This window comes from Aquarana catesbeiana, linkage group LG07, assembly GCF_042186555.1.
Source record: "Aquarana catesbeiana isolate 2022-GZ linkage group LG07, ASM4218655v1, whole genome shotgun sequence".
Taxonomy (NCBI): Eukaryota; Metazoa; Chordata; class Amphibia; order Anura; family Ranidae; genus Aquarana; species Aquarana catesbeiana.
This window is the reverse complement of record NC_133330.1, coordinates 128,211,811-128,225,716: the sequence shown is the minus strand read 5'-3', so window position 1 is coordinate 128,225,716 and position 13,906 is coordinate 128,211,811. Positions and strand designations below refer to the sequence as shown.

At 46.4% G+C, this 13,906-nt stretch overlaps 1 protein-coding gene across 8 annotated transcripts in view; it reads left to right on the top strand.

Annotated features, from left to right (window-relative positions):
* Nucleotides 1–13,906, top strand: part of IPPK (inositol-pentakisphosphate 2-kinase) — a 1,128,404-nt gene that overhangs the window by 453,588 nt on the left and 660,910 nt on the right. For all 8 annotated transcript variants that reach the window (XR_012235280.1, XR_012235279.1, XR_012235281.1 and 5 more), the window contains one exon: nt 4,730–4,788. Coding sequence is in view for 5 of the 8 variants with exons in the window: in XM_073592668.1 (XP_073448769.1) it covers nt 4,730–4,788 (59 nt within the window). In the remaining 3 variants the exon portion in view is untranslated. The remainder of the gene's footprint in view (nt 1–4,729; nt 4,789–13,906) is intronic.

Sequence of the window (13,906 nt, the reverse complement as noted above, 5' to 3'; positions counted from 1 at the left end):
ATATATATATATATATATATATATATATATATATATATATATATATATATATATATTTTAGGCACAGGTTGCGTTAAATGTTTTATTTTTTACTATGTTTTGTTGTATTTGCTTTGCAGGTATGGTAAGTCTTATGCCCTGTACACACGGTCGGACATTGATCGGACATTCCGTCAAAAAATCAATGGATTTTTTCCGACGGATGTTGGCTCAAACTTGTCTTGCATACACATGGTCACACAAAGTTGTCGGAAAATCCGATCGTTCTGAACGCGGTGACGTAAAACACGTACATCGGGACTATAAACGGGGCAGTAGCCAATAGCTTTCATTTCATAATTTATTCTGAGCATGCGTGGCACTTTGTGCGTCGGATTTGTGTACACACGATCGGAATTTCCGACAATTGATTTTGTTGTCGGAAAATTTTATAGCCTGCTCTCAAACTTTGTGTGTTGGAAAATCCGATGGAAAATGTCCGATGGAGCCCACACACGGTCGCAATTTCCGACAACACGCTCCGATCGCACATTTTCCGTCGGAAAATCCGACCGTGTATACAGGGCATTACTGTTATACTGTAATGTTACTTTGTTTTATTGTTAACCATCATTTGCTTAACAGGTACGCCATTCAGTTGCAGTGCGTATTTATGTATCTTGACAGCAACAGCGTTTGCTCCCACGATACATAAAGCCGTGACTCCAGCGCTGTCGGAGGTAATTTCACCACCACAGTTACATACTTCAGCATATATGCCGAAGCATGGGGGCAGCAGAGGGCGGAGGAGCGATTTGCTCCTACCTTATGCGGGAGGATGCCCCCTTGCTTCGGCATATATATATTTTAGGCACAGGTTGCGTTAAATGTTTTATTTTTTACTATTTTTTTTTTGTATTTGCTTTGCAGGTATGGTAAGTCTTTCTGTTATACTGTAATGTTACTTTGTTTTATTGTTAACCATCATTTGCTTAGCAGGTACGCCATTCAGTTGCAGCACAGATTTATCTATCTAGACAGCAACAGCGTTTGCTCCCACGATACATAAAGCTGTGACTCCAGAGCTGTAGGAGGTGATTTCACCACCACAGTTAAAAAAAGGACATATATGCCAAAGCATGGGGGCAGCAGAGGCGGAGGAGCGATTTGCTCCTACCTTTTGGGGCGGATGCCCCCATGCTTCGGCATATATAAACGGTGCATGTATGCCCATCATTAGAAGTGGGTGGATGAAGGGAGGTATTCTAATGGTGGGCATACCCACCGATCAATCTTTTTTTCGTTCAGCCCGCAGGCTGCATGAAAAAAAAGTTTACAATATATGCCCAACAAGGACGTACTGGTATGTTGCTGGACTGAGTGGTTATACCAGAATGATGCCTGCAGGTTTAGGTATCTTCTTGGTATCATTCTTTCAGCCAGTGGTCGGCTTTCATGTAAAAGCAATCCTAGCGGCTAATTAGCCTCTAGACTGCTTTTACAAGCAGTGGGAAGGAATGCCCCCCCCCCAACCATCTTCCATGTTTTTCTCTGGCTCTCCTGTCCCAACAGGGAACCTGAGAATGCAGCCGGTGATTCAGCCAGCTGACCATAGAGCTGATCAGAGACCAGAATGGCTACAAACATCTCTATGGCCTAAGAAACCGGAAGCTGCAAGCATTTCATGACTTAGATTTCGCCGGATATAAATAGCGTAAACTGTCCCCCCCCCCTGCTCTCGAGCAAAGGCGAACGCAAGCGTCGGTCTTTTGTAAAATGTAAACAGCAATTGCACCATGCATGTGAGGTATCACCGCGAAGGTCAGATCGAGGACAGTAAGTAGACCTCCTCTGTAAATCTAAAGTGGTAACAGTAGTGTGTTTTAGTGCATCAAAATTTTAAAAAGTGTGTTTTTTCCCCAATAAAAAGCGTTTGAAAAATCGATGCGCAAATACTTTTTTTAAAAATATATATAATGTTTGGGGGTTCAAAGTAATTTTCTTGCAAAAAAAAAAAATAATTTTTTCATGTAAACAAAAAGTGTCAGAAAGGGCTTTGTCTTCAAGTGGTTAGAGTGGGTGATGTGTGACATAAGCTTCTAAATGTTGTGCATAAAATGCCAGGACAGCTCAACCCCCCCCCCCCCCCAATTACCCCATTTTGGAAAGTAGACACCCCAAGCTATTTGCTGAGAGGCATGTCGAGTCCATGGAATATTTTATATTGTGACACAAGTTGCGGGAAAATTACAAACTTTTTTTTTTTTTTGCACAAAGTTGTCACTAAATGATATATTGCTCAAACATGCCATGGGGATATGTGAAATTACACCCCAAAATACATTCTGATGCCTCTCCTGAGTACGGGGATACCACGTGTGTGAGACTTTTTGGGAGCCTAGCCACAGACGGGACCCCGAAAACCAAGCACCGCCTTCAGGCTTTCTAAGGGCGTAAATTTTTGATTTCATTCTTCACTGCCTATCACAGTTTCGGAGGCCATGGAATGCCCAGGTGGCACAACCCCCCCCTCCCCAAATAACCCTATTTTGGAAAGTAGACACCCCAAGCTATTTGCTGAGAGGTATAGTGAGTATTTTGGATCTCACTTTTTGTCACAAAGTTTTGAAAATTGAAAAAAGACAAAAAAAAATGTTTCTGGTCTTTCTTCATTTTCAACAACAAATGAGAGCGGCAAAATACTCACCATGTCTCTCAGCAAATAGCTTGGGGTGTCTACTTTCCAAAATGGGGTCATTTGGGGGGGGGGGGGGGTTGTGCTATCTTGGCATTTTATGGCCTTGGAAACTGTGATAGGTAGTGAGGAGTGAAATAAAAAATTTAAGCCCTTAGAAATCCTGAAGGCGGTGATTGGTTTTCGGGGCCCCGTATGCAGCTAGGCTCCCAATAAGTGGTATCCCCGTACTCAGGAGAAGCAGCAGAATGTATTTTGGGGTGTAATTCCACATATGCCCATGGCCTGTGTGAGCAATATATCATTTAGTGACAACTTTGTGCAAAAAAAAAAAGTTTGTCATTTTCCTGCAACTTGTGTCAAAATATAAAATATTCCATGGACTCAACATGCCTCTCAGCAAATAGCGTGGGGCGTCTACTTTCCAAAATGGGGTCATTTGGGCGGGGGGGGGGGTTGTGCCATCTTGGCCCTTTATGGCCTTCAAAACTGTGATAGGTAGAGAGGAGTGAAATAAAAAATGTACGCCCTTAGGAATCCTGAAGGCGGTGCTTGGTTTTCGGGGCCCCGTACGCGGCTAGGCTCCCAGAAAGACCCACACATGTGGTATCCCCATACTCGGGAGAAGCAGCTAAATGTATTTTGGGGTGCAATTCCACATATGCCCATGGCCTGTGTGCGCAATATATCATTTAGTGACAACTTTTTGTCAATCACTTGGGACAAAAAAAAATAATAGTCAATGGGCTCAACATGCCTCTCAGCAATTTCCTTGGTGTGTCTACTTACCAAAATGGGGTCATTTGGGGGGGGTTTGTACTGCCCTGCCATTTTAGCACCTCAAGAAATTACATAGGCAGTCATAAACTAAAAGCTGTGTAAATTCCAGAAAATGTACCCTTTTACCAAAGACATGTGGCCGAATACATTTTGGCCTAAATGCATGAATAAAATTGAGTTTATTGGATTTTTTTATAACAAAAAATAGAAAACATCATTTTTTTAAAAAAAAATTTGGTCTTTTTCCGTTTATAGCGCAAAAAATAAAAACCGCAGAGGTGATCAAATACCATCAAAAGAAAGCTCTATTTGTGGGAAGAAAAGGACGCAAATTTTGTTTGGGTACAGCATTGCATGACCGCGCAATTAGCAGTTAAAGCGACGCAGTGCCCAATTGTCTCCACAGTGGAAGCACATGCATTCTAATGGATAGATGGAGGGCAGGTGAGTCAGGGGTAGCACAGGGGCACACTGGACACCCAGCATAAAGCACAATGGCAGCAAAGGTGTCCAGTGTGTCCCCCACCAGTATACTGTCAGCAACAAACAAATAGCCACTGCCCCCACCTATAGCTGGCCTTCACAGCAAGAAGCACCCCATAGTTAAGACGTATGTTTACGTGTTGCTGCAGTGGCCAGGGGTGTACACATGTCACAGCCACAGCAAGAGTTATATGCCCTGTCATGGTTGGTGGGTGTAGCACCGGTCAAGCATGACACATTCAAGTGAATGAGGCTGTTCTGCAAGTGCTCTGCAACCTTGTGCAGAACAGCAAACAAGGGGTTAGAGCAGGCAGCATTTTTTTTTTGCTTTCACCACCTGCTATAATCCCTTGGACCCCACAGAAGCATACAGTTGCGGGACACTTACAAAGTTCCACTATGTACTTGAATGGGTCACGATTGGCAGGCAGTAACACCAAAAGCAATAGGTTTAATTCCTGCTGCAGCATGTGTACACCTTTTGGCTGCTGCCTCAGCAGCTGAAGGAGGTAGGGATTGGGGGTAGTAAAACCTTGATTCAACCACTGTGAATGAGCCCTAAGGGTGCTGTTGCTGAATGCAGCTAAGGGCTCATTTTGAAACTAAGCAAACTCAATTATGGTATCTGCATAGTTGTAATTGTATATGAAAGTGTCTATAACGTTTTTTTTTTTTTTAAACTGCTTTAATGTGATGTTCACCCTTTAGACACATTTTAAGCTTGGTCTAACTAACCTATGCCTTACTAAAAATATGAAGTGACATTTGAAAATCACTTTCTACATATTTTAGGTTTCAAAAGGAAAATGGAAAAGGATTAGCAAATACTGTCCGCTGGATCTCTTCTCAGGGTATGTGCTAACTGCTTATCTTTTATGTACAGCTTTGCTTAAAGGGCAACTATTAGAGAAAATGACAGTCTAACCAGAAATGCTTAGGGTCAGATAAGCAATATGAACTTTTGGAATGAGGGGCAAATATAACCAACTTGCAGTTCACAGCAGTGATTCAAAATTCACATGTGATTTTGCACATGCCTGCATTGCTTGCCCCAGTCTCTACTCGTCCAGATAGTCCTTTACGGGTATTTACGGGTTATAGTGACTGATGGATGGGTGCTTGATGCCAAGGGGTGATAACTGAGGGATGAAAGCCGCAATGAAGAGGACAGGGTGTCCAAGGTAGTGAGATGATTGGGACAGGAATTATTGCTGTGCATGAAAATATTTAGTGCGTGTACAATATGTATCAATAATGTTTTTAATTCCTTTCAAACATGCCTGGCTGCCATTAACTCTGCTTGATTTTTTTTTTTTTTGTAATTGTCATTTTTTTTATTGAATTAATGATCAAAAATGTAATTGTCATGAAAAGGTTCACCCATTGGTGGCGCTATCGGTCTCCTGGATGTACCAGTGTCCACCAGCGGGTGTCTTCCAACACCTAAGACCTGTAATAAGAGGACTCACCTGTTGGTGGCACTGTTGCATCCTTGGGCCGTAGTACCGGTGTCCACCAGCGGGTGTATTCCGGCAGTGTGGAGCAGACAGCACCCTCTTCGCTCAGGTGTAACGTGAGATCAAATCACTGCAGTCTGATAAATACCCGGCAAGCCCTCACAACCTTGACTTGGTGTCTCTCTTCCTGTGCCTTGATCATGCTGCCTGTTATCTTGACCTTGAGCCTGCATCTGTCCTGACCTGATCCGATCCCTATCCTGAGCCCATCCTGGACTTGTCCCTCCGGTTTCTTGTTTTCCCTGATCCCTGCCCTGCAGCCTATCCATCCATCCTCTCCCTGTCCTGTTGGTTCCCTGTCCTTTCCCATGTAACTGACCTCCTTGTGTATGACCTCGGCCTGGCTTTTGTTACGATTACGGTATTTCCCATCCATTTGTGTATATCATTTGTTTGTGGGTCTATGGTTGTTTTGCACTGTTATATTTTGTTTATTTGTCACCCATTTAATAAACACCATTATTTTTCACTTACCTGTGTTTCTGGTTTCCTCTGTGCAGTCCACACAGTCTGGTCTACTAAATTCCTGTGACAGTACACCAAGGCTATCCCTGACCAGACGTGGCTGCATTGAGGAACCATCCTGGTTGTTTGTTCTGCTAATATGGATTTCAATGAAATCAGTTATTCCCTGCTGGCAGAAGATGATGGTGAATATTGTCGCCAGATTTTGAAAGGGTGGACTAGTGACAGCTGATGGAAACTATCCAATCAGCTCATTCCCTAGTGGATCAGGGGTATATGTCATTTGAAGATGTTCAGCCCCTGATCCAGTTATGTGCAAAACCAGCCCTGTCACGCATTCCCAAAGGGTGCGATGATTTTTCTCTCCCCTTCAATTATGGCCAAGTGGAATCCCTAGTATGGTTATTAGAAGATGATCCAGCCTTTTTTTATGGAACATTACTCCGCTTGTTCACAGCAGGTGTTGTCTGATTGCATCCATTCAGTGCAATCCCTGGTTAGTCAGGCCGGGTGTGAATCAGCATTTGTTCAACCTGTGCTATGGACATGGTCAGATCTCCTGCACTTAGCTAAGCCTCAACATTCCAGCCCTGCCATCAAACACCTGCCTTCCCAAAAATCTATCTCCCCATCACCAATGGCAACCTCAGCTACAGCCCAGTTTACTCAGCTCCCTACCAAATACTACTACCCAGTCTCCAAGTACTGCACATATCCTGCCTTTAATCCACCTGTCTCTTCTCCTCCACCTGTAACAACCCCACAGAACCCTCCTCCAGCCACTGTTCCTTGGTCTTCCTTTTGCCCAGCTACATACTTTTCTTACGACCCTGCACCTACGTACAAAGCTGCAGTGGCTAAACCAAAAAAGAAACAAAAGTTCTTCCTGACCCACACCATCTTGCCAGTAACTCAACCTGCCTTCACACCAACCAACCTGTTCCAGCCTGTGTTCATGCCAGTTGAACTTGATGACCCACTTAAACCTGCCAACCCTGTGCCTGCTATCCAGCCTGATGTGCCTGCCTTCCAACCTGATGTACCTACCTTCCAGTCTGATGTGCCCGCTTTCCAATCTGATGTCTTGATGCCTGCCTTCCAGCCCAAAGTCTCGGTGCCTGCCTTCCAGCCTGATGTGCCCGCTTTTCAGCCTGATGTGCCCGCCTTCCAGCCTGATGTGCCCGCCTTCCAGCCTGATGTGCCCGCCTTCCAGCCTGATGTGTCCGCCTTCCAGCCTGATGTGTCCGCTTTCCAGTCTGATGTCTCGATCCCTGCCTTCCAGCCTGATGTGCCTACCTTCCAGTCAGATGTGTCCGCTTTCCAGTCAGATGTGTCCGCTTTCCAGTCTGATGTCTTGATGCCTGCCTTCCAGCTTGAAGTCTCGGTGCCTGCCTTCCAGCCTGATGTATCTACCTTCCAGTCTGATGTGCCCACTTTTCAGTCTGTGCCCGCTTTCCAGTCTGATGTGCCCGCCTTCCGGCCTGATGTCTCGATGCTTGCCTTCCAGCCTGATGTCTCGGTGCCTGCCTTCCAGCTTGATGTCTCCACTTTCCAGTCCGATGTGCCCGCTTCCCAGTCTGTGTCCGTTTTCCAGTCTCATGTGCCCACTTTCCAGTCTCGTGCCCACCTTCAGCCTGATGTCTCAATGCCTGCTTTCCAGTCTGTGCCCACTTTCCAGTCTGATGTGCCCGCCTTCCAGCCGGATGTCTCGATGCTTGCCTTCCAGCCGGATGTCTCTGTGCCTGCCTTCCAGCCGGACTGCTTCCCAGTCTGATGTGCCTGCTTCCCAGTCTGATGTGCCTGCTTCCCAGTCTGATGTGCCTGCTTCCCAGTCTGATGTGCCAGCTTCCCAGTCTGATGTGCCAGCTTCCCAGTCTGATGTGCCAGCTTCCCAGTCTGATGTGCCAGCTTCCCAGTCTGATGTGCCAGCTTCCCAGTCTGATGTGCCAGCTTCCCAGTCTGATGTCTCGGTGCCTGCCTTCCAGCTTGATGTCTCCACTTCCCCATCTGATGTGCCCGCTTCTCAGTCTGATGTGCCCGCTTCTCAGTCTGATGTCTTGGTACCTGCCTTCCAGCCTGGTGTCTCGGTGTCTGCCTTCCAGCCTGGTGTCTCGGTGTCTGCCTTCCAGGCTGATGTCTCGGTGCCTGCCTTCCTGGCTGATGTCTCGGTGCCTGCCTTCCAGGCTGTTGTCTCGGTGCCTGCCTTCCAGGCTGTTGTCTCGGTGCCTGCCTTCCAGGCTGTTGTCTCGGTGCCTGCCTTCCAGGCTGTTGTCTCGGTGCCTGCCTTCCAGGCTGATGTCTCGGTGCCTGCCTTCCAGGCTGATGTCTCGGTGCCTGCCTTCCAGGCTGATGTCTCGGTGCCTGCCTTCCAGGCTGATGTCTCGGTGCCTGCCTTCCAGGCTGATGTCTCGGTGCCTGCCTTCCAGCTTGATGTCTCTACTTTCCAGTCTGATGTCTCGATGCCTGCCTTCCAGCTTGATGCCTGCTTTCCAGTCTGATGTGCCCGCCTTCCAGCCTGATGTTTCGATGCTTGCCTTCCAGCCGGATGTCTTGATATTGGTGTGTCAGCCTGAAGTTTCTGTGCCCGTGTGTCAGCCTGGAGTTTCAGTGCCCATGTGTCAGCCTGGAGTTTTGGTGCCCGCTACCCAGTCTGCTGAACCGGTGCCCGCTACCCAGTCTGCTGAACCGGTGCCCGCTACCCAGTCTGCTGAACCGGTGCCCGCTACCCAGTCTGCTGAACCAGAGTCCTTTAAGCCAGTGCCCGTTAATCGGCTTGCCGGACCAGTGCCCAGCTCGCTGAACCGGGGCCCGTTACCCAGCCCACTGGGCCGGGGCCCGTTACCCAGTTTGTTGAGCCAGTGCCTGTGATCCAGCCTGCCATTACAGTGCTCGCTGTTTGGCTCGACGACCCGGAGCCCGCTGTCTGCTCGGATGTGCCCGCTGTCTGCTCGGATGTGCCCGCTGTCTGCTCGGATGTGCCCGCTGTCTGCTCGGATGTGCCCGCTGTCTGCTCGGATGTGCCCGCTGTCTGCTCGGATGTGCCCGCTGTCTGCTCGGATGTGCCCGCTGTCTGCTCGGATGTGCCCGCTGTCTGCTCGGATGTGCCCGCTGTCCGGTTTGATGTATCTGCTGCCCAGTCTAAGGTGTCTGATGCCCAGCCTGAAGTACCCGATGCCCAGCCTGACGTGCCCTCATCTGTTGTTCGGTTTGAGGCCATGAACTTTGGACAATTTCATCTAGTTGGAGCGTCCGGGGGCCGCTCCTTTTGGGGGGGTACTGTCATGAAAAGGTTCACCCGTTGGTGGCGCTATCGGTCTCCTGAATCGCAGTACCAGTGTCCACCAGCGGGTGTCTTCCAACACCTAAGACCTGTAATAAGAGGACTCACCTGTTGGTGGCACTGTTGCATCCTTGGGCCGTAGTACCGGTGTCCACCAGTGGGTGTATTCCGGCAGTGTGGAGCAGACAACACCCTCTGCGCTCAGGTGTAACGTGAGGTCAAATCACTGCAGTCTAATAAATACCCGGCAAGCCCTCACATCCTTGCCTTGGTGTCTCTCTTCCTGTGCCCTGATCATGCTGCCTGTTATCTTGACCTTGAGCCTGCATCTGTCCTGACCTGATCCAGTCCCTATCCTGAGCCCATCCTGGACCTGTCCCTCCGGTTTCCTGATTTTCCCTAAACCCTGCCCTGCAGCCTATCCATCCATCCATCCTCTCCCTGTCCTGTTGGTTCCCCGTCCTTTCCCATCTGACTGACCTCCTTGTGTATGACCTTGGCCTGGCTTTTGTTACGATTACAGTATTTCCCATCCATTTGTATATATCATTTGTTTGTGGTTCTATGGTTGTTTTGCACTGTTATATTTTTGTCACCCATTTAATAAACACCATTATTTTTCACTTACCTGTGTTTCTGGTTTCCTCTGTGCATTCCACACAGTCTGGTCTACTAAATTCCTGTGACAGTAATTGATACAACATGAGGTAGAACAAAAGATACATAAGAAATTTTACACAATGTAAGGGTATAAGACTGAGCAATTTAGTGTGAGCCACTGCAACAGTCTAGCTTGCTGATACATAGTGTATTACCTTTATATGTTATAATGAGATGTTAAAAGGTGACATTAAAGAAACGTTTAATATCGGAGCAAGTTGTCAAATCCGCAACAGTACATAGGGTTCAAGTAAGTCGATAATACATAATATGCATTGTATGAATGAGGAATATAACATAGCAGAATATAACAAAATGCTACACACCATCATGAGAAAAAGTTGCTGAAGATGTTTAATGTGAGTCGGGTATATCGTAAGAAGAGATGGAAGAAAGGTCTGGTTGATCATAAGGTGAGTTGTCTCAGTAAGCCCATATGCAATCAAAAAGGTCTGTTTAGCCATAAGATGTTCTAAATGACAAACTTCAATTGTACCACTAAGGAGTTGGCTCAGAGACGGAGATGCAGTGGAATTAAATTAGTTGTCTAGCCACTGTAATAAAATGGGTAGCCAACTTTTTAGCATACTTGGGTAAACCCAGGAAAGGCAAATCAAGTAAGCAGTGTAAGGGGTCTGATGCTAAGATAGGGCCAGCATTTGCTGCAGCACCTGGAGCACTTGCAGCCAAAAAGGTTGTATGAGGGTACATTGCCAAAATATGTGGTATAAAGTACCTGAGTCCTGTCCACATCTCCAGCATTTTTTTTGGATAATCTGATCAAGTGCATGTAAAACCTTAGAAGTTCTATACCAAAACATTAACACATTATAATGAGTTTCTTTATGTAACACATGCCTATATGACTTTGTAGTCCCTGCCCCAACATACATACATTTTTTCATATAGAGATGTTTGTCCCCAGGTGCCTAAATAGATTCATGTAAAAGTTTATAGAGCATGGAGATCAGTTTCAATTGGGAAGGGTTTTGGCAACAAACATGTTCAAAAGTTGTGGGACACTCTAAAATCAAGGAGGATTGTTTAGTTAAGAGAACATGTTTGAATTGCAAGTAGGAATATAATAAACCGGCTGAAATTCATTTTTTTTTCCATAAAGATTTTATTCAGTTTAGGAACATACACAAACATATCCAATACAGACGTCTTATGACATTATAAAACTATGACATCGAACTAGTACCCTTTGAAAGATACATGGAAGAACATCTTAAAGTGCAATGAATAAGAACTGAACGTGAGATAGACCAGTAGTATAGAAGGGCGGAGGGTCTCTTTCTCATTTTTTCACCTCCCCCCAGTTCCCCCCCCTCCGGAAATAATCCACGGAAAGGAGAAGAGTAATGGTTTGTTCTTGGTCATGATCTAAAGCGTAGTGCATCCAGATAAAGAACATGTGATAGCAGAGGGAAGGTACCACAAATTAAGTCTATTGAGTAAGTAAGTTAAGTATATATGTTCAGTTGGCACATATGGGGAAATATATATTCCCTACTGGAGTATACAGAAAATAGGAAAGGGCGAAGAGAACCGAAAACGTTATAGTGGAAAAGAAAGAAAGGAAGGAAAAGAGGGAAGGGAAAGTAACGGTGGGGGAAAATGGGGGTCACAACCACGAAAAGAGGAGGTGGGGGAGTCAATGTTGGGATAGGAGGGGGAAAAAGGGGGGGGGCAGAGAAAAGGGCAAGGTGAAGAGGGGATATTTATTAGGGGATCCAAAGTGGGTCCGCACCCGTGCCCCACCCCCACACCCCGGGTATCCTGTAACGCACTACAGAGTTCGCTTATCCACTCTGAGAAAAGTACTGGCGGTATCGTTCAGTGGTAGTGAAATGGGACCAGCAAGCCCAAAAAATTGAAAATGTATGCATTCTGTCTTGTGCAATATGGATGAGTTCCTCCATCTTTTATTTTTGAAATTCTCTCAAACCACTCCCTGATCGTCGGAGCGCAGGTGGAACGCCAAAGTTTGGGTATGCAAAGCTTTGCTGCATTGACCATGTGCATGGCCAGGGATTTATCGTAGTCTTTTTTAGATAGGGATGTATGATGTAGAAGAAACTGGGCCGGGGTGTAATCAAGATTGAAAGTTGTAACATGTGTGATGATGTCGTGGACCTCCCTCCAAAAGGGCTGGAGGTTCTCACAATCCCACCACACATCTATCATAGTGCCTACACCCTACCCACATCTCCAGCAAGTGTTAGGAATGTTAGGGGAGAATTTATGGAGGCCCAAGGGGGTCCTATACCATCTGGTGACCACTTTATAGCAATTTTCTTGGATGGCAACATTTAATGAACCCTTGTGCGTGTAGTCATGGATAGTGTTCCAGTCCTCTGTTGTCAAGGGAGTTTTTAGATCTCTGATCCAAGATAGCTGTGAGTGGGTTGGGGCTTGAGTAGGTGTTTCCGAAATGAGGGTGTGTAAGAGAGAGATTACGTGTCTTTGCGGTGGCATAGGGACTCGAAGGGCGTAAGTTGTCTCGTCCAGTTTGTTTGGAGGGCCTGGGTTGCGAGGAAGTGTCGGACCTGTCTATAAGTCCAGAAGGAGAATGAGGCTGTCTTGGTGATCGTTCTAAGTTTTTCTAAGGAGATGAGTTTTCCATTAGAGTAAAGCTGGAGGGCAACCACATCCTCAAAAGGCCATTCCTTTTGTAGAAATCTATTGGAGTCACCTGGGGGGAAATCTGGTTTCCCCTGTAGTGAGGTCAGGGGGCCTGGGATAGGGGCAGAAATCCCGCCCAGCGTAGACTTTCTATGAGCAAGAAAAGGGTAGATGAACGGGTGAGTCAAATGGATTGTGGCCAATTTTTGGATGAAAGCCAGGGAAGAAGATGTAAGGGTCCAGACGAGAAGGCTCCCTCAAGGAATACCCATGACTTTTTAAAGGCATGGATATTCCAGTCTGCGATCCTTGTGAGATGGCATGCTATATAATACTTATGCAAATCCGGCAATCCAATACCCCCCTTGGACTTGGGCAGCATAAGGCGGGAGTATTTAATGCGAGGAGGGGAGCCTCTCCACAAAAAGGCAGAGCAGGCCTTCCGATAGGTTGTAAAAAAGGCTGTTGGTACGGAACATAGGACTGCTTGCATTAGATAGAGTAGACGTGGTAAAACGATCATCTTGATCAGGGCAGAATGACCAAACCAAGATACATTCAAACCCGACCATTCCTTAAAATGTTTTTGGACCCCAAGGAGTGCCAGGTGATGGTTTGCAAGGTAGAGATCAGATAGCCGAGCAGGTATTTGAATACCCAGATATGTGATTGCGTCCTTGTCCCAGCGGAATGGGAAGGAGTCTTGGCAATGGGCCACTTCCTGATGAGGGAGGGTGATGTTTAAAGCATGAGATTTTGCATGGTTAATTTTAAGGTTTGAAATTTTGCCAAATGACTCTGTATCTTTGAGGAGGCTCGGTAGGTAAATGCGAGGCGTTCTTAAAGAGAGCAGCATATCATCAGCGAAAGTTGCGACCTTAAACTCTCTCCCCTTCATAGTTATCCCTTTGAATGTTTGAGTTGTCTCTCAATTTGTTAAGGAGGGGCTCTAAAGTTAGTATATAGATCAAAGGTGAAAGTGGGCATCCCTGGCGTGTACCATTGCTGATAGGGAAGGCGTCAGACAGGTGACCGTTGATATTAACAGCTGCAGAGGGGCCAGAGTATAAGGCCATTATATGCGATAGCATGCGGCCCTCAAGGCCAATAGCCAGGAGAACCTCACGCATATAGTCCCAGGCCACCCTGTCGAACGCCTTCTCAGCATCTAGTGAGAGGAGAAATCCTTGTGTTTTTGGAGGTCGTGAGCCAATGGTGTAGGTTTAGTGTGCGGATGGTATTGTCTCTGGCCTCTCTGCCAGGGACAAACCCCACCTGGTCCAGAGAGATGAGACCGCGAATTAGGGGAAGTAATCTATTGGCCAGGATTTTTGCATATAATTTGATATCCACATTTAAAAGTGATATTGGTCTATAATTGGCTACTAATGCAGGGTCCTTGCCATCCTTAGGTATCAC